At 46.0% G+C, this 21,332-nt stretch overlaps 1 protein-coding gene across 1 annotated transcript in view; it reads right to left on the bottom strand.

Moving 5' to 3' along the window:
* Positions 1-901: 901 nt before the first annotated feature.
* The window catches only part of B4GALNT2 (beta-1,4-N-acetyl-galactosaminyltransferase 2 (SID blood group)), a 66,669-nt gene continuing 46,238 nt past the window's right edge, over positions 902-21,332 (bottom strand). The window contains exons 6-11 of the mRNA XM_084804814.1: positions 16,091-16,271; positions 13,697-13,783; positions 12,040-12,227; positions 9,855-9,995; positions 6,932-7,151; positions 902-5,238 (exon numbers count right to left, since the gene is read on the bottom strand). Coding sequence (XP_084660940.1) covers positions 5,027-5,238; positions 6,932-7,151; positions 9,855-9,995; positions 12,040-12,227; positions 13,697-13,783; positions 16,091-16,271 — 1,029 coding nt within the window. The 3' untranslated portion in view covers positions 902-5,026. The remainder of the gene's footprint in view (positions 5,239-6,931; positions 7,152-9,854; positions 9,996-12,039; positions 12,228-13,696; positions 13,784-16,090; positions 16,272-21,332) is intronic.

Genomic DNA, 21,332 nt, shown 5'->3' with positions numbered 1-21,332 from the left:
TTCTGTTACCAAATGTCCACATCAGACACATGTACAAGAGCACACATGTTCCAAGACAGACCTATCAAGGGGCCTTTTAACTTTGGCAACAGCATGTCTTTGCAGAGGTGACCCAATGATATACCTATGCGTGCATGCACAGGTTTCTTCAAAAATGGGAAAATTTTATTGAACACGCAAGAATCAAATTTTATTGAACACACAAGAACTGCACAACAATTTCTCTGGGGAATTAGCTGGTTGGCAAAAGGCACTTACACAAACTCTTAAGATGGATTTACCTAGTTCACAGATTACAAACAAACCGAGACAAGATATTAACCAAATGTACATAAAGGAGAAATGAAGAATGGGTTGGAATGGTGGGGAAATTAGAACATAAGAAGAGCCCTGCTAGATCAGACCAAGGGTCCATCTAGTCCAGCATTCTGTTCACACAGTAGCCAACTGGCTGGGCGTGGGGACATGAGCGCAACAGCACCCTCCCGCCCATGTTCCCCAGCAACTGGTGTACACAGGCATTCTGCCTCTGTTACTGGAGGTAGCATCTATCCATCAGGACTAGTAGCCATTGATAGCCTTCTCCTCCAGGAAACTTGTCTAACCCCCTTTTAAAGCCATCCAAATTGGTGGCCATCACTACATCCTGGGGTAGCGAGTTCCATAGTTTGCGGAGTTAGCTTAGAAGTCCACTCAGCTGGTAAGCCAAAGGCTGCACAGCAAGAGGACTAGGGCACAGAGATTCATGGATCATCCAGGATGAAGAGGGCTGGGTGATGGCGTTGAGGGTATTGCCAACATTAGGGTTAAGCAAATTGGGGCCCTAAGGCTACAAGGAGAAAGAGAAACATTTATTTATTTATTTATTTATTTATTTATTTATTTATTTATTTATTTTCTTAATCGCTCATCTGGCCGGTCACCTGGCCACTCTGGGCGATGTACAACAGTACAATTTAAAACAGTAGAATTACACATTAAACATTATTTAAAAATACCCTAACCCACCCCAAATGCCTGCCTGAATAACCAAGTTTTCAGTGCCTGGTGGAAGCTCTTTAAAGAAGGGGCATGGCGGAGTTCCCTAGGGAGGGAGTTCCACAGAGTGGGGGCCACCACAGAGAAGGCCCTCTCCCTTGTCCTCACCAGCCTAGCTGTCTTAGCTGATGGGACAGAGAGAAGGCATCCGAGGCTGATCTTGTTGAATGGCCTGTCTGTGCTGGAGGCGCTCCTTGAGATAGGCTGGGCTGGAACCATATAGGGTTTTAAAGGTCAAAACCAACACCTTGAATTTGGCCCAGAAAACAACTGGTAGCCAGTGCAACTCCTTTAGCACCGGAGTGATGTGATCACGCTGGTGGCTGCCTTTAATCAGGTGAGCCGCCAATGTTCTGCACCAGCTGCAGTTCAGGAATGAGCTTTCAAGGGCAGGGAGGAGGAAAAAGTCTTATCGACGCTTGGTTGGGCGAAAAGCAGTGCACCAAGGCCAGTCCTTGCACACACTCACTGTGACAAAAGGGGAGGGCAGGAGTGGGGTTATGTACCCCTAATTCACACACTGACTTAATACTACAAGCAAGAAGGATCTTGGAATTGTTGTGGATCACAAGCTGAATATGAGCCAACAGTGTGATGGCAAATGCTATTTTGGGCTGCATTAATATAGTTAATATAGTATAGCTTCCAAATCACGTGAAGTACTAGTTCCCCTCTACAAAGCACTGATTAGGCTTCATCTTGAGTACCGTGTCCAGTTCTGGGTACCGCACTTTAAGAAGGATGCAGACAAACTGGAAAAGTTTCAGAGGAGGGCAACAAAGATGATCAGGGGTCTGGAAACAAAGCCCTGTGAGGAGAGACTGAAAGAACTGGGCATGTTTAGCCTTGAGAAGAGTGGACTGAGGGGAGATAGGATAGCGCTCTTCAAGGACTTGAAAGGTTGTCAAAGAAAGGAAGGCCAGGATCTCTTCTCCATCAACCCAGAGTGCAGGACATAGAATAATGGGCTCAAGTTACAGGAAGCCAGATTCCGGCTGAACATCAGGAAAACTTCCTGACTGTTAGAGCAATACAACAATGGAACCTAGGGAGGTAGTGGGCTCTCCCACAGTCCCTTCTTGTCTTCCCTTTGGGAAAAACAAGCTCGCAGCCACCAATGCAACAAAGGCACTTTTTCTGAACCACTTGTGTGTCAACCAACTGTCTAGAAGCTTTGGCTGACCACAATAGGCCTTGGGCTGAAGGGACAACAAAGAGGGCCCAAATGATGAAGCTTGGCTGAAATTCTTCCTACTAGATAACCAGGAGAAGACTGCACTTAAGTGGCTGGGTTTCCAACCAGTCACTAGTTCCAAAGATAGATCAAGTTGCTGCACATGATAGGAAAGAGGGTACAGAGTATGAGGCTACAATTTATAGTTGGAAGCCCTCCAGAAAATAGGGGAGGGCTTGATACCTTTCCTGAGATCTTGTTAGATCAGTCCTGTAGATGAAGCTGGGGCACAGTGAAACCTCTGAGGTTTCAGCACCAAAAGAGGGGCACTTGAAAGGGGCTGCAAACAGGTGACTGCTTCAGCTAAAGCAGAGACTTTGGTGGACAGACCTACATGGTCTGGGATAAGTGGGGAGCAGGCTAAGTGGCAGAATGCTGGCATTGTGTGGCTTGCAGTGATTCCAGCTGAGCAAATGGACACAATCAGGACTAAGGTTGTCATACAACCAGGGAGCAGGGGTATCAGGCCCTTGGAAGGCTATGGAACTACAGAGCTTGCCACACACCAGGAGCAAGTGTGGTATCCTGCCTCCATGGGGCAGCTAGGAAACTAAGTGATTTCAATGGAGTGGAACCAGTGTGTGTTACTGGGACCAAGTGCATATGTAGCCAAGTGGGACTAACCAGAGACACAGGAACACTGCGGGCTTGAAGCCTAGGGTTCTTCAAGGGTTCATATAAAAGACCCTGAGTCTGAAAATGACAATTAAGCAAAAGGACAGAAGAAGATTCTTGGGCAGATTCCATAGTGGTTTTAGACCACCAACAAATGAGGGGGATGACTTCCCACTTAGGGCACCAATTGTCCTAAAAGGCTAGTTCAGGATGGGCACAATGCAATCAGGGCAGTGCTGTGCCTCAGGATTGTAATGCTACCCAAACTGGGAAATTCCTCATCGATTCACACCTGGGGGAAAACCACTCAGTGCCTGAAATATGCATGCATGCCTACAACCTAATCAATGCACCTGAGTCAATAACGGGCACTTAATCAAGTGGTGTTTTGATTGAGTGGCTGTGCTTAATTTAGACCTGCAGATGTGACTTCATATTGCCTTTCTTCTGACAGCAGCACTTGTTCAACTGCCCTATCATGAATGTAAGCCCCAGACCTGCTCAGTTCTTGGGCTGAGCCTCTTAAAGTGAATGCGCCAAATGTTGCCAAATACCATGGGGGCTGTGGCTGAGTCTGCTCTGTGCCAAACAGCTTGCCAACACTTTGCATCTCAATCTGGGCGAGAAAAAGAGAGAGAGAGAGATGCTTGGCCACCAGGGCACAGCCCAGTATTAAACAGGACTGCATGTCTGCGGCTGGGTACTGCACCCTGCACCTCTTTTAGCCTGAAACCAAGAGTTCTTGCAGCTTCACAGGAAGCAGGTTTCTGAGAACCTGGAGGCATTTTAAAATAAAAACTTAACCATAAGCAAACAGATGAGTGTTAACTATAATCTTTAGATAAAGAGTACCCGTATTTAAAAAGTGGCGAACTTCCTATTCCTTCATTTCCAAGTTAGTCCATCTCTAAAAGGAAAACTGGGTGCAAAATCCAGGCAATTTTCCAGTGTAAGCTCCATTTAAATGTGTGGTTGATATGCACAAGCATGGTGGACTATATCCCTACATTTCAGATACCATCAGTCACCATATATACCAGTAGCTATTTCAGTTCTCTGTGTCCTTATGTAGGGAAAACAGCACCACCTATGCACAAGTGGGGGGCAGCAGCAGGCTTGGGGGAAACCCAAGCTCTGCAGAGTACAAAAGTCCTTTAGGGGGAAAAAACCAAGGGAGAGGAATCCGGAAACAGCCCAGTGAGGACAAAGCATGTGCAGTGGGCACAGAATGCTGAATGGCTATTGGGATGAGGTGGGGTAGAACTGGGAGGAAAAAGAGTAGGGGACGGGTGTCACTCGGTGCTTAAAAGATTTGGGGCCCAGGCCCATAGGACATAAATTTGCATAAAGTTTGCATATGCTAATTTATAACTATGCAAATTTAGAAAAAAATTACTAGGATTAATTTAAATTTCATGGGAGGCAAAGTGAGCCAATTCATTTCTTATCCAAATAATCTCAAATAAAATACATTCTTCAGTTCATTTGCACCCTGACCCATATCATCCCAAACCAATGGGAAAAGTTTTTCTCAGCTTAATTGCCATGCAAGGAAAGATGGGGGGGCAGGGCGGGTTTGCAGCATATGGGAAGGGGAGAGTTAAACCTTCCCTTCCCAGCTGCAACCCCCCTGGAAAACTGCACCCTGCATAGCATAGCACTTAAGCTGAGAAAAACAACAACTTTCCATTGGCACCAATAGACACACAGGACTCCTTGGAATAGATCTGCGGCCCAGGCCTAATAATGCCCCTGGAACATGGCAACATTTTGTTGCAGATCACCCTTGTGTTACCAGCTTTTACATAGAGTAGATACAAAATGGGCTCCATCTCAAAGTGCAGAATTTAGCACATTTGCTGAATTAGATATTTAAGGAGGCAGGACAAAAATTATCCATGGCACTTCAGACATCCATTTCATGGTAGGGTCCTGCTGGGAGAACATCCATCATCGGGAAGTCCCACAAAAAGAGATTTAAAGCAGAGTTTAAAACTTCTTTTGCAGTTTGTGGCTCCAAGCCAGAAGGGGCAGTTCCTAGAACAAGATTATTGGAGCTGCTGAATTCAGTCCAAGATCGTTCAAAAAGGTCCCAGCTACGGGACATGGGACTGGAACGACAGAGTTGGAAGATGGCAGTTATCCCTTTGTGTAGCATTTCATCCTGTTCTTAAAGTAATGTAAAGCTAATTTAAACCGGACCTCTGCCTGTGTACTGGTCCGGAATTTACCATAAGTCTTCTCAACAGCCGTCTCATGTGAGTTGGTTGCAGAATTTCGTGGCTGGTGACCAATGACAACATGGTTGCAGGAGCCGACACGGAAACTCCCCAGTCCATCCATAAAATATTCTGAAGGGAAGATGGGGGAGGGGGAGAGAGAAGACAGGAAGTCATAGAACAAATTACAATGCAAACTTTTGAATTAGGCTCAGACAAATCTTTCAATTTCCGTTTCTCTCAGTTTCTAATTTTCCCAGTCTTAAATTTCGTTCATCTCAAATCCTGAGATTTTTTTTTAAAAAATTGCATGAGAACTTATCTACATTTTTGTGCACATTTCTCCTAATATGTGCATTTTACTATGCATTTTGTCTACTGTACACATTTTTGCAACCAAATTTCCTAATACTATGCATTTTAATGTTATTTCTCTTTAGATATGCGTTTTTTTGATTGGAGAACTCCATTACAAAATATGGAGAACTCCGAATTTCAAAAGACAACAGATTTCAGTCTGCATATTGGTTTGAAACTGCAAAATTAGGGAAGCTTACATTAAAATGCGAATGGAATGAAACTCTTGCCATCCCTATTTTGAATAAAATAACTCTTTTTATACATGTCCTTCACATGTAGGTAAACTCATGCTGGGCAATGCGGAACCAATATTTCTGTGTTGAACACAAGTCTGAAAGAGGAAGACTATGCTCATGTGTAAGCCCTCCATGTTATCTGTACCCCTGATCACACAGGGGTCTCAACTGCAGCTGTTCATAATAGGTTTCTCCTTTGAAATATCTGTGATTTGGGGGATGGGGATGGGGGGGAGAGCAGGGCAAAGTGTGCAATTTGGGGGGCGGGGTCAGAAAATGCAGCCCTGCTCCACCCTCCATATGTTTGCTTATGTATGGAGGACAAAAATGAAAAGGGCATAAAGGTTTTGAACTGGGAAACATCCCAACAGAACTAGCATGCAATTTTCATGAAAGTAACTAAGGCAGGGACAGCAAGCCATAGCTGTGATGAACTGTTGCATTTCCTGCCCCTCCCCCTGCCATCCTTGGGAAACTAATTTTTCTGGAATCTTTGAGCCCAGAAATATTGCAACATGTTGAAAAAGCCCATTGGGGGCTTAGAAACAAAATTTGGGAGCCCCCCCCCATGATTTTTGCCTCTTTGGGGGGGGAATTGGTTTATACTTGAAATCTGCCTTCCCCAATCTGGTACCTTCTAGATGTGTTGTACTACAACTCCCAGCATCCCCCAGCCAGCATGGCTGGCTGGAGAATGCTGGGAGTTGTAGTCCAATGATGTGGCAGGCACCACGTTGGGTAGAACTACTTTAAATACTCATTGACTGAGGTTCTCAAAGTAGGATGTGGGAATTCAGGAGAGCACCTGTGTTCTCCCTTGACATGTTTTTGCTCTCGTGCCTTTCTACCATGGCCATTTAAACCCTGCTTCCTCCCTTGTTCCTTTTGACAAACGTCTTCCTCAAGACTAGGCAAAATTGAATAGTACAAACCGCATCTTCTGTCTTACCTTCAAGCAAGCTGACTTGCAAAGTTTTCTTGTCTTGGAGATGTCCACCATGAGAAGTTCCAGAACTACCAACTTAGGGAATTTCAAACTTACCTGTGCTACTAGCAGCAGGATTAGCAACAGAGCTTTAAACACTCAACATCTAACAGGATTTGAACAAGAATCCTGCAGGTCACGCCAACATACATTGGAGCCTTATATGATCAATTTTCTTCCAACAGGTATTAAAAGACTACTTTAGGACAAAGCATCTGGAGGTGGGAGGGCAGATGGATTTTACCTGAGTGAGCCACCCTCAGCAGCTTCGGGTCAAATCCAACACGTCTGCTTTCCTCAGTACGAGCGAGGAAGAAGTTGACCACGCCACTGGTGACCACGCAGTTGGGAAAGCCTTCCAAGTGGTGGTAGGAGCCATATCTGAGGTGTAGACAGCTGCCGTCCTCTCCGTCCTCATAGGTGATCTTAAACTTGTAGTCATTTCCAGCCACACTCCCTCCAACCTATAAACCACACAGCTCTAGTCAGCACTATCCAGCCTTGTAGTTTACCCAGAGTTTACAAATATATTGTTGCTGTTGGCATCTGCATACTTAGCTCCTTTAAAGCAGGGCAGTTATCCGACACACTTGGGACCCCAGTCCAGCCTTCCAGGGTTCCCATATGGTCATGCCCCTTCCCTCAGCCCCACCCGCTTTCCCCTGACAACCAATAGTTTAATGGGTTCCTGGCTTTTGCACATTTTTTTTTTTTTTATTCTAAGAACACAAGAAGAGCCATGCTGGATCAGACCAAGGGTCCATCTAGTCCAGCTTTCTGTTCACACAGTGGCCAACCAGCTGTCGACCAGGAACCCACAAGCAGGACACGAGTGCAACAGCACCCTCCCACCCATGTTCCCCAGCAACTAGGGTACATAGGCTGACTGGCTCTGGTATTGGAGGTAGCACATAGCCATCAGCACTAGTAGCCATTGATAGCCTTCTCCTCCAGGAATTTGTCCAACCCCTTTTAAAAGCCATCCAAATTGATGGCTATCACTACATCCTGTGGTAGCGAGTTCCATAGTTTAACTATGCATTGTGTGAAGAAGGACTTCCTTTTATCTGTCCTGAATCTCCCACCGATCAGCTTCATAGCATGACCTAGAAGATCTTAAGAACTGGGCAGGCTTGTATGGGAGAAGATGGTCTTTCAGGTAGCCTGGTCCCAAGCCATATGCAGTACCCATGGTCAGTGGAACTCTAGCTCATCACCCCACAAGAATTTCACGATTCCCAACACCTTTTGAACCCTGTTCTGTAAAGGCTGTAAGTCTAAGACTACTTAGAAAACAGAAAGTGCGTGTGGGGTGTAGAAAGAGAGAAAGTGAAATTCTTGGAATATTCCAAGAATTTAAAAATCAAAAATCAAATTCTATTATCAAATATCAAATTATATTATTACACAGCACAGTCTTAGAATACATCGATCCCTGGGAACAAAATTAGGGCCAAAGTACATGAAACGTTAAGTATGGGATTGTGTTTAATGTGCTTTTTGTGGCTGTTTATTAGCAGCCACCAAGGGGTCGCGGTTGGGGGTGCGGCATCATGACTGGGACTGCAGCCTGTATGGGGGGGGGGTTAACTCCCTTCATGCCAAGAGCAGCATCCCTCCCACATCAAATAGCAATTTCAGGGTTTTGGGGGAGGGGACCATGACGTAGTTGGAAAGGCTAACCCCTCCCTGCAGTCCCAGTCCTGATATTTCCCCCCTTCCCCAGCTGGTATTTAACACAACCCCAAACCTGTTAAATGTGATCACCCATTTAAACGTACTGTGTAACGTGGCCCTTAGTGAGGTTTCAAATATGTCAAAGGAAACACTGAGCTTCTTTTATTGCCCTCGTCCTGGAATATGGTCCCATGATGTGGCAGTATTAAGTAGGAAGGGAAACAAGATTTGGAGGGATCCAAAGACAACTATCTAAGTAAGGGCTGCAGTGCTGAGTTGATTAATTGGCTGGATTATTGAAATCTTTGAACTGACTGTTATACATATATGATTATTTTAGTATAAGAGTTTTCAAAAATGTGTGTGTGCAGATATATATAAACACAGACACACACACAGAGTGAGAGAAACATTGCTTTTAGTATATGAATTTGCAAAAACTGTACGTGACAGGAGGAACCATTTTAGAGAATGCATTCTCCCCCCATACCTCCATCTCCCTCTCCCTCTCTCTCTCTCTCTCTCTCTCACATGCACACACACATGCACAGAGAAATGTTTTTAGGATGGTGGCTGATGTAACACGTGAATGCATAATCTCAAATAAAAATGACACGCTTTTTTCCAGAATGAATTTTTGTTAGTCATGCACAAATTCATGCAGATTTAATTGCTCAATTAACTAAAATGCATGCAATTAACTGGGCTACAATCAAATACATACTTACCTGGGAGCAAGCCCCATTGAACAATGTGATTTTTAATCGTATTCCTAGAAATTGGTTGGATCCAGTTTTAGGTGCATGCAACAGGGCTGGTGGAAGCTGAGTTCCCTTCCCCTCCTTCCCACAGCAGCCCCTTAAAATGCTTGTTTCCAATTTGAAAAACATTTTTTTTTAATTTCCAAGTAAACATGCATAATGGGCCTTATTTCCAAGTAAATGTGCATAAGATTGTAGTGTAAGATTTATCTACTTAGTCAATAGCTGTAATCTAAATACAGAAATCTTTGGTGAATTATTCCTGTTAAATGGGCTCAAGGGACCAAAAGTTGTTAGGAACTGCTGTTGGTCTCTCAGTACCTTATGATCCAGGCCCATTCCAGTTCAGAACAACAGGATGGATCCAGGAGCTATCTTCCGTTGATGGAAGGGCTCTGCTCACAGAAGGTTCCATTGATGGATTTTCAGGGATCCACTCTAACCTGTTTTTCAGGGATCTGCTGTTCTCCCCCCGCCCCCACCCACAACTCACTCCATTTAGCAGGGTCCCCAACCTTCTATGTAGCATTTTAAGGGGCTACTGTGGGGAGGAGGGGGCAAGGAACTTAGCTTTCACCAGCCCTGTTGCATGTGCCTAAAACTGGATCCAACCACCTTCTAGGAATACAAATAAAACATTCACATTGTCCAGGGCCAGGCTGAGACATTAGTAGAGGACACAGTAAAACCAGGAGTTTGGAGGAAGGGTTAAAGGCCTGAATTTCATACCACATCCAAGTTGCTGTTCTCCAACACATCTACCAGCTCCTCAATCTTGGTTTTTTCAATGAACAGGAAGTCGTCATCCACCCAGAGGTAGTATTTGGTTGTGACCTGAGAGACGGCAAGGTTTCTCCCTGCAAACCAGCCCTGATGAAACAAACCAGGAAGGAGCATAAGACAGATGTGCAGAGGCTGTCAATGGCTAAAGAGCTCTTTCCACAATGAAAAAAGCAGTTCAGCCTGTCGAGTATTGGGCACTTCAGCAGAGGTTTTGAAGCAAGGCTTCAGAAAAGTGAGAGCCAGTGGTATAGAGCAAGCAGCCTGGTCGATCTCACTTATTTAATAACATGCCTGCTGGATCTCTTGACATACAGGACATAATATTTCACTGGGGAAATCAATAACTAGCAGCTCTTGCCCCGCCCCAGGCAAATTCAGTCATCTGTGGAGGCGCTACTTGCCAGACATGAACCTTGGGTCTAGTTCCTCGTTATTCCAGTGGTGTGAGTGCCACCACATGGCTGTTCCTTCCCATGCCACCAAGTTATCGTGAGAAGCCTTGCAGCACATGGGAGTAACCCATGCTGTGCAGGGCCCACCCTACCATTAGGCAAAGTGAGGTGGTTGCTTCAGGCGGCAGATGTTGGGAGGCGGCAGCAAGTTGGTGGAGAGAGCTGTGCGTGCCATGTAGCCTGCTCTGCGCTCCCTAAGCTAGCCTGCTGCCTTCAGGTACAGTGGGGGATGCTGAACCATTGCCAGCACTGTAGAAAGTTTCAAGTGCCAGCCTGGTTAGCTGTTGTACAAGAAATGAGAGAGGGCGCCATCTTGTCCTTTGCCTCAGGCAACAAAATGTATGGGGCTGGCTCTGATGCTGTACCCAGGTGGAGTGGGAAGGTGCAGCATTGCCAGGACTCCTGGGCAACCAAAGTAATAGAACAACCATGTATACTGCTGCCAAGTCTGTTTCCTCGAATCACCTTGGCCTGTTCTGCCAGGACTCTTCTATTTATTATAATTATTCATATCCTGCCTTTCAGGATATAGATCCTTTCAAGGCAACTCATAAGTAACATCAAAATATATTAATAAAATCATAACGAACTATGGGTTGGAGCCAGACTTAGTCCTACTGAGAGTAGACCCACTGAAATCTATGGGACTTCAGTAAGTCATAATTAACTTACCCATTGATTTCAGTGGGTCTACTCCAAGTAGGACTGCATCTGGCTCCAACCCACTGTGAAACTCAGGGTGCAAAACGTATGTAAATATCTTATACATGCACCAATCAGCTTCATAGGATGACCCCATTGGGTTCTAGTACGAGAGCGGGAGAAAAATGTCTCCCTATTTACTTTCTCCATACCATGCTTAATTTTGTACACCTCTATCATGTTTCCCTTCACTCACTTTTTTCTACAGTCACAGACGTTATAACCTTTCCTCATAGGGGAGTTGCTCCAGCCCCTTGATCATTTTATTTGCCCCTTTCTGCTCTTTTTCCAACCCTACAACATCCTTTTTAAAGTTTGGCTTCAGCAACAGCAGCAGGCTGATGGGAGTCAGGCAGATTTTTAGCAGGGGTGTGGGGGAGCATCTCCAATGCTATGCCTGAGGGCCCCCTGAGGTCTGGTACTGACCCTGGCTGCAAGAAGAGAGGGCATAAAAGAGAAATGGGGTCCTGTAGCTGTGACTCCGTCTTCGATTTGTGTGCAAAGGTGAAGTCCTCTTCCTGTCTCACCTCAAAGAAGATTTGTAAAGAACAGAAGAGATTTTTAAAGTTCCTAAGAAGCAGAACTGAAATAAAGGATTGAGGATCCCAGCAAGTTCAAAAGCTCAGAGCAGTACTCTGAGGGTAGAGGTGGGGAACACATGGGGGCAGGGATGTGAAGAGCTTTGCAAGAATAAGGAAATAAAGGACAGAACCCTCCTCCACTGAGGCCTCCTCCTGTGACCCTTCCCCACCCAACCCCAGCTCTAAGTTAGTTTCAGTAGCTGAGTGGGAGTAGTGTCTCTTAATAGCTGGGGACATGCACAAAGCTTGTAAATTCAGCATACCCCATGACCCATCATGCTTCTTCCTGCCATATAGTTATGAGATGACTCAGGAACTGCTAACTTTTCTAAGAGCTAGAAAACCCCACTCTTCAGTGGCATTAAATGAAGAAGCCACACCCATATGCCTGGGTACCTTTCCAAAGGGCATAATGAATTGTTCAACATTAGCCTCTTTAATCATCTCTGGATGTTCACTGTCATCCGCCACAATTATTGTTATATTTGGATAATACTGTCTGATGCTCTTGATGAGGACCCGCAGCTTGTGGTAGCGCAAGAAAGTTTTCGTTGCAATGGTCACCATATTATTGATGTTGTTATCTGGGGCACAAAGGAGAAGAAATAATGGGTGAGCTTACACAATCAAAGTCCTATGTAGTTTTGTTTCCCTTATCCGTACTCTCTGGACCTGTTCAGACAATCCTTTGAGGCTTCATAGACCAAGTCCAATATTGTGATGAGGTCGCATTACTGTCCTCAAATTCTGAGGACTTGGGCCACGAGGATACTAGCATACCCCAGTCACTTCCATGTCATCACAGCCTGAGATTTCTAAAACAGGTCAGGCCCCTTTAGGAGGCTAAGCCTTAGTCACTATGGAGGCTAAATGCAGCCAAACTTTTATTTAAGGCTCAGTCTTGCTCTACTCCTTGTTGGAGCAACACAGACAACCCTGTCTGGCTTCCAGCCCCAGCACCACTTGGAGCTTTCTGTGGTGCTTATCTCTTCCCATAGTGCTTACCTAAGTAACCTAACCTAACCTGAACCCTGCTCAAAATCTGACTCATAGCAGATCCCTGCAATCCAGGTTATAGCAAGGGCTTTGGCAGAACCAGCAGCCAGAAAGCTGTAACAAAGCTAAGATCATCGCCCTGAAGCCAGTGCACAATTGCAGAAAGGGCAAGGGAGGAGTGTTTGGCCCTAATACTCATTTCTGGCTTCATTAATCATGGTTTGTGAAGTCTCAAACGATTGTCTGAACTGGGCTTATGAATCTTGTGTTGACTCTCACACATGGGTAGAGACATTTCCTGCCACAGTTTGTAGCAGTTCTTGTGAAAGTCTTGCTCCAGGGCTGCTGTTCTCACTGTGCCTGCTTAGATGTGAGAGTAGTCACCTCCCCCAGAACTGGAATGATTTCCCTTAGCCTGGCATTTCCAGCATGCACAAATGGCCACCTATACATGTGTGCTGGTTCTCTCATCCTAGCCTTTTGGGAGGTGCAGAGTGAGATTCCTGTGGTTTCCTGGAGAAATCCAGAAAGCGCTTGTGTTGTGGCTAGTTCCTTCTTGTCCATCAGCCTCCCATCCCTCAGGAGCCACCATTTTATTCTGATTGGCTAGTGGAGTCCTGACCAGCATCAGTGGCAGACACAGGAAACAGCAGGGAAAGGACAACCAGTGCAGAAAAAGGTGGCAGGGGCAGCCTCAGGCTGAGGCTTTACCACCACCACCTCCTCCACCACCACCACCACAATTGTCCCTTTGCTCAGCTGTGGCAGGCTGTAGTACTATTCACTGAAGTCAGCTGTAAATGAGAGGGTACATATTAAAGCTTAGGATTTCTGAAGCTTGGCTTGCAATCCTATGCACATTAGCCACATTTCCCTTTTTGCTCTGGCCTGCCCCCTTGAGGATTGCCCTTGACCCAAAGGTGGTTGCCCAACCCTTATGTAGAGCATCTTTTGAAGCAGTGTCTGTTTTGGAGACATGGCTTCAGTTGCTTTAGGATTGCTAACAATGAGTTCTGTTGTCATAGGGTTGCTATTTGTGCATGCACCGAAAGCTCACCTGGTCCTGGGTCAAACAGCTTAGGAAGGCCTGGCTGTCGGATGATCACAGGAAACCTAACCTGATGAGTTCCTATTGTAAAGCTCACTGGAAAGCAATCGAGAGATAGCTGGTTAGTTAGTTGTCAGTTACATGGCTACCTTCCACAGTTCAAGTGGCCCTTGAACCACCTGCTACTCCTTCCTCAGAAGAATGTGCAAGCCCCACTTTATGACCGCTGGGAAGACACCCACCCTTCTGTTTTCAAAGTCTTTTAGTGGATCTGGCTTCCTCAACCCAACCTGGTGCCCTTCAGATGTGTTGGATTGCAACTCCAGCATTCCCAGCATGGGCCATGCTAGCTGGGAATCAGTGGAGGGTGGTGCCCATTGAGGCTGATGGGATGGAGGGCAGGGTCAATACAGGCAGAACCAAGGGGTTGCCAGAGGCAGAGGAGTCTTTTGAATCTCCAGCAAATCATATCACAGAGAGAAGGAAGGGAGGCACAAGAATTTTAAAGAACATGAGTGCAAAATGGTGGTGGTGATGGTGTGAGGAGGAATTCACACAGCCATGCAAATGCACTCCTTTGGACCCACATTTACTTGTTCCAGAAAATCAAGTGACTTAAAGATCATTAGCACAAGACACAGGAAGGGAGTCCACACAGACACACAAATATTATTCTCTTCCACCTCCATTGTAACCCATTGCAAAAGGGGACGCAGAGAAACTTGATTATCAGTCAGTTTAAAAGTACAGTAAATTAGTAAATAAAATGCCTGCAAAGCTGTGTGTGCAGGTAGTGGGATCAGCATCAGTACACAAAAGCAATCCTTTGGAGCAATATTTCCCCATCCCAACAACACACATTATACAGAGAAAGAATCAATCAAGTACAGAGAACTCAATCAATCAAGTTCATGAGTGCAAAACAGTGGTTGGGGGGAATCCACTCAGTCAAGGCAGACATCCACTCACTCCACATTCACTCCAGGTAGAAATCCACTAATGAGTAAGAAGGACTGGAATTCTAAGGAGTAAGCATGGGCAGCAAGTTCCGAGTATCCAAAAATAACTCTTTCCATGGCCAACCCCACAAGCACAAGTAACCGTGAAAAGTAACACATTACAAAAATCCAGCTTATCTACTCAAGAAAAGACTAGATTATTCAGGAGTATGCATGGGCAGAAAGATCTAAGACAATCTCAAATACAGCAGGTGGCAGGAGCAGGAGCAGTAGCAGCAGTAGCAGCAGCAGCAGCAATAATAATAATAATAATGATGATAATAATTCAAAGCAACAGAGACTTTGGAAACAAATGCATTTCCTTTTGCTGTTAGAAAGGAAAGAAGGTGGCAAAGAACTAATGTTGCTGACAGAATGTAATTTTAAATTTTTGTGAAGACTCCACTAGTGTCTGCTTATTAAAAATAAACAGTATTGCTCTCATTCCTCTAGCCAGCATAATCAGAAAAAGTGTTGCCTGGCTGCCTGCTCCAAAAAGATCCCATCCAGTTCAGTCTGAATGTACTGAGCAATTGCTAGGCTTCAGAGCTTGAGTCTACTAAAATGGGGGGTGGGGAGAAGGGGCAGGACGCTAAGAGTTGTGGTTGTGGGTGCAAAACTGAGGGGGAGTGGATAGATGGATGGAACACCCTTTGGGATGTGATTGGGACTTGGCAAAAGGCTGGAAGGAGAGAGAAATAGACTCCTTTGCAGCCACTTCGTAGTTTCCTCTTCCAGCATCTCCAGACACAAAGAAGCCCCCTGCGGCCACTCTCACCAGGAGGGAGGGAGGAGATCAGTGGCTCAGTGCTCTGCTCAATCTGTGCCTGCTGGCTGCCACACTTCTCAGGAGGTAATCACAGACAGAGATTTATATTTTTATTTTTAAACACCACTCACACTGTTTCTCCTGGATTGGACTAAGCATTTCTTTTTATTTTGCTTGGGGCCCAGGTACTCCTGCTGCAGGTTTGTTCCTCCCTCAACAAAATCTCCTAACCGCTTCAGTCGAGGAACAGAAAATGGCCACCATTTTTCTGCTCCACTACACATGCACAGAAAAAAAAAAAGTCTAGAAAGCCACAATTGGTTGGGGGCGCCAATTCTTCTGCCCATTTCTTTTCTCCATACACAACCAGATCCCTGAGGTGGGAGTTGGGGTGGGTGGGGAGCCGATTTACTTCCGTATTTGGCGGCCTTCAATGATAAAGAAGATAAGCCACCACCAAGAAGGTGAGACTTTGAATTATACCTGGAAACGGTCTCTTTTAAGCATTCAAAGGGAAAATGGCAGAGTAGGTTTCTGCTAATACTTGCAGCCATTTTTTCCCCAGCCTAGAGCGACTCAAGTAGAAGGGCAAGCCAGCCTTTGGAGGGCTTGTCCAGCAGTAGCAGTTGAACTCACCCATGTCCACTACATCGAGCAAGTACTGTGTACTAGTGTAGGTGACATGTTCCAGGATGTGATTTAGTAGCTTCACATGGGAAGTGGAGATGATCAGCTCTTTCTCCCCTCGCCTGCGCACCACATCTTTGGAAACATCAGCAAGGGTGTTCAGAGCACCAAATGTTGCCTGTAGAGTCACCTAGAGTTTTTGCAGGAAGGCAAAAGAAAAAAGTCTTAGGAGCAAAGAAAATGTCTCCCTCCTCCACCTAACCTGGATTAATCACACATTTTTAATTTGGGGGTAGGGGGTGAACAGAAAGACTGAAATCAGGGTTATTGGTGGCGGTTCATTTCCACTTTTGGGGGAGAGGGGTTGTTTTGCACCTCCATTCTCTGGGCCAGTTTGCACGACATGGCTGGCTCAGTGTGGATTATTTAACATGAGGTAAGCCACAGTGCGTGCTGGGCATGTGCAGCTGCCATTTTGAATATGCAACCTCTGATTTGGGGATCTGGGGTTGCGCCATGTGCAACCCCAGCCATTGTGAGTTATTGGTTAAACAACCCTCACATAACCCTACTATTAGAACATAACAGCATAAGAGGAGCCATGCTAGATCAGACCAAAGGTCCATCTAGTCCAACATTCTGTTCACATAGTGGCCAACCAGCTGTCGACCAGGAACCTACAAGTAGGACATGAGCACAACAGCACCTTCCCACCCATGTTCCCCAGCAACTGTTGTACATAGGCTCACTGCCTCTGGTACAGGAGGTAGCATATAGCCATCAAGACTAGTAGCTATGTATAGCCTTTTCCTACAGGAATTTGTCTAACCCCCTTTAAAGCCATCCAAATTGGTGGCCATCACTGCGTGCTGTGTTATTAATTGAGGGTTATGCGAGGGTTGCTTAAACTTCCAATAACCCACAATGTCTGAGTTCACATGACACGAAACAACCCTTGATCATTCCACTCAGGGGTTGCATATTGAAAATGGTGGCTGCACACACCTGGCACATTAAATAACCCATGATGACGCAGTTATGCCACATGAACCAGGGCTCCAGCAGCAATGGCAGTGGAGCTGGGACTTCTCTCCTGGCAGCTGTGCAGTGCCGGCCATCGTATTTTATTTCCCAGAATTGCCCTTGAACAACGCTATGTTGTAGCTTCATTCTGAGGGATATTCTGGGGGGAAATGGTGATCACACTGATATCCACAGTTTTTAGTTCCCGAATGCTCCTCGGGTCAAAGATATTACATGACTTAACTGTTGTTCTGGGTGCACTGTGGGAAATTAAACATGGTAGCCAGCAGCAGTGCCATCATGAAAAGTACAATTAAGTTTTGTGCTCCCACCCACAAAATTTGCCCCGCCCTTGAAAATATCCCAAATGCCCTTCCTTTTGGCATAGGGTGTCAAAATGGAGGCCCCATCTACATGGCACCGCTTTCACCCCCCACCCCATTGCAACTGTGCAGCATTGCAGCTTCAAATTAGGTTCTGGTGGTATACACTTGCGATTTACTGTGCACTCCCCTAACAGACTCTGCCGTGCCCTTTTTTTGCCATTATACTTTGATGCGCAGCTGTGCAGTCCCGTGAGTGTGGGGGGTGCGACACTGCAGTGTCTGTTTTGTATTTTAGGGGTTCTGTTGTGTCTTTCCATCCCTCCTTAGGTAAAAAGTGGATGTTCTGTGTCCCTTCATTTCCATGCCTTCTGTTTGTCACTTCCCCAGCCTGGGACTCTCATGATGGTTCGCGTGTGTGGTACGGGCCTACCCATCACTCTGAAATGGTGGCTGGAGTGAAGTTGGTCCTCCCTCAAGACCCCCTGGCCCTTGGGCACTGAGTCCAAAACAACCATTGCGAAGATGTGAAGCTGCAAAAATGTGCGAAAGTGTGATTAGATAAATGAAAACGCCTCTCTGTGCCTCTGTAACTGCACAGCTGCAAAGGGACAGGGGGAGTAAAGGGGCATCACAGAGTGATGCAAGCACTATGCACACCTATAACATGCCCACTGCAAAATGCAAAGTCAGTTTGGGGAAGGGACAGATGTCTCACAACCGTGGGGAAACCCACAGCAAATGAAAAACGTTGCAGCAAAACGCCTCCTTGGAAATCCTAATTTTCCGGTAGAAAATCATGGATGGCTGCGAAGTGTCGACTGCATCATCTATCCGAAGGGACCTCGACTCACAGCCACTTTGGAGTAAAAGGCTCATGTAGATGGGGCTGGAGAGACATTTTGGCTTAGCCATAGTACAAACACCTCTATGTGGATACCTGTTGAGAGGCAACAGGATTATAAGATTTGATTCAAGATCACTCTTTTGCATTTGCTGTTGCAGCCATCTACAGGAGAGCATGTTCTCATTTAAAGCATCACTTGCTTTAAGATGCTACCTGGAAAGATAGCATTAAGATGCTGTCTGGAAAGATTAGGGGTATGACCAGAAAGTGCAGGTTTCAAGGTATCTGTGAAGAGAGAGACCCACACATGTGGCAGAACTGCTGTATGCCTCTATGTGCCCTTGGCACATTGAGTTGGCACACAAATGGAATTTTAAGAGACACTCAATTACATCAGGAAGACTGCAACACTGCATTGGAAAAGAGTGGCCGTCTCTAAAGCTCAAGCAGTTTATAAGAAGGCCATGCATACTTCACACTCTTCTGGAGTGTGTAAACATTGTGCAAATTAAATGAGTTTGCACATACTTCCTTATTTGGAATAGTTTATTCTGTTTCTCTCACAAACATAAAGGAGCAAAGAGCTATGTCGGGCACTTCCCAGAAGTGCTTGAAGTCCAGCTCAATTGCCACCAACTAGGGATGGCAGAGAATTCCGCCATGGATCTCGGTGAGGCCAAATGCCAGTGCATTCGGCCCCCCGCAATCTGTGGCGGAACAGCCTCCCCCCCCGCCCCCCCACGGATGAGACTTACCTGGGGCGGATCTTCCGGGCTGCGGCAGCTCCGGCGGCAGCTGCGGCGGCTGCGGCAGCTGGTCTTCCAACTGGCTGCCGCCGCTGCCATTTGCAGTTTTTTTTTTTTTACAGAGACGCGATAGGCTACGTAAGTTTTTACATAGCCTAAAACGTCTGGGTAAAAAAAAAAGACGTATGCAAATAGTGGCGGCTACAGCTGCCGCCATTTGCGTACGCCTTTTTTTTTTACCCAGACGTTTTAGGCTACGTAAAAACTTATGTAGCCTAAAACGACTGGGCTAAAAAAAAAAGGCGTATGCAAATGGCGGTGGCTACGGCCACCGCCATTTGCGTTCCTTATTTTGGGCCGCCTTAGTCTACGTAAATAATTACGTAGACTAAGACAGCGAAAATAAGGGGAACGCAAATAGCGTCCGCTACACTATTTGCGTTCCCCTCATTTTCTCTGTCTTAGTCTACGTAAATATTTACATAGATTAAGACGTCAAAAATAAGGAATGCAAATGGCGGCGGCCATAGCCGCCGCCATTTGCGTATGCGTTTCCCCTCCGCCAGAGCCCTCCGCAGCCGGAAATCTGGCTGCGGATGGCTCTGGCCTGGCTGGGCCTGGCCGGCTGCTCCGCGGAGCTGCCGGGGAGCATAGCCAGCCGCAGAGGATTCTGGGGGGGAGGAATGGAGCGCCTCCCCCCTGTCCAGGATTCCAGGGGGAGGAATGGAACGCCTCCCCCCCACCATCAACATAATCCGCGAAAGGTAAGTGACTTTTGTACATCCCTACCACCAACCCACCACTTCTGTCATCAGATTATTCCTCACACACACTTTCAAGACACTCTTCATACGCTGAAGGCTACAAAGTGTGGTTGTGTGCATGAGTGTATTTTAAATCAGCATTAAATTCTGCATTCAGAGCCAGGCCTAGATATTTTGCTGTCTGACGTGGAGCGACAAGTGCTGCCCCTCTCCCAGTCCAAGGTTCATAGTACCGAAGGCCAGCTAAGCTATTTTGACATTTGAGGCAGAAAATCCCACAAGTGCTTTTCTTCCTCCCTGACAGTAAAAATACACGGTAGGCCTAGTCCTGTCTGTCCCCAGATATCAATGTCTGTGTTGGCATGATGCATTCAGAGATTGCACACAGCCCAGCTTCAATTGTGGTTCCCATATGTTTTCTGCAAGGGTTTAAGAAACTGGTCTGGTTGGGATTTTGCCTTGTGATGGCCAGAGGGATGGAAACACAAAAAGAGGGATAGCACCACCAAAAAAACAAAAAGGAGAAAAACTGCAGATGCTACTATCAAAATTGTGGATATTATTGCAAAAGTGCCTCTTAAGAAGGATTTACAATACAAAAAGCATTGGGCCCAGAATAAAATATAATTTGCTAGTGGCATCTGGAGTATTCTCCCTCTTTGTTTGCCAGATGGATGGAAGACTCACTAACCATTCAAAACTGTGACTTGACATGATCACTGTGGCTGAAACAAGCTACAGTGCTTTGTTTAAGCCATGGTGTTTAAACCATGGGGTTGTTTAACCCATGGGATGTTGTTGGGTTATTTCAGGGTTGTTTTCCCCTCCAACAAGCCATGCTGCCAGGGTTCAGATGACACAACAAGCTGTGCCCAAGTGGGTAATTAGGCAAATGGCACCCGGCACACACCACAATTTAAACAGCCCTGGTGATCGTGCGAACCGGCCCTGTGTGTCATTAAGCCGGGGGAGGGGGATCATATCCTCCCTCCCTCCCTCCGTCCCTCCCTCCCTCCCTCCCTCCCTCTGAAACTGCTGGTTCTTCACTCACACACAAAGAGCTTACATCCTTCTCCTCCCCTTAGCTGGGGGGAGAGGGGACGGTCAGTGGAGACTGGTGGCTCCGATTTTGATGGGATTGCTATTTCATTCTGGGTTTCAGTCAGAACCAGCCAGAACTCCAAAGGAGCTATCCAATTGGGGGGGTGGGGTTAAGAAGAGGTGGAAAGAATACACAGAAGAACTATACAGGAAAGATCTGAATGTCCCTGATAGCCATGATAGTGTGGTCACTGAACTTGAGCCGGACATCCTAGAGAGTGAAGTCAAGTGGGCCTTAAGAAGCATTACTAACAACAAAGCTAGCAGAGATGACAGTATTCCAGCTGAGCTATTTAAGACCCTAAAAGATGATGCTGTTAAAGTGCTGCACTCAATATGCCAACACATTTGGAACACTCAACAGTGGCCACAAGACTGGAAAAGGTCAGTTTACATTCCAATTCCAAAGAAGGGCAATGCCAAAGAGTATTCAAGCTACCGTACAAT

This window comes from Heloderma suspectum, chromosome 6 (assembly GCF_057233095.1).
Source record: "Heloderma suspectum isolate Gila_16-S chromosome 6, 16-S_ref, whole genome shotgun sequence".
In the NCBI taxonomy this organism is placed as follows: domain Eukaryota; kingdom Metazoa; phylum Chordata; class Lepidosauria; order Squamata; family Helodermatidae; genus Heloderma; species Heloderma suspectum.
This window is presented reverse-complemented; position numbering and strand designations above follow the sequence as displayed.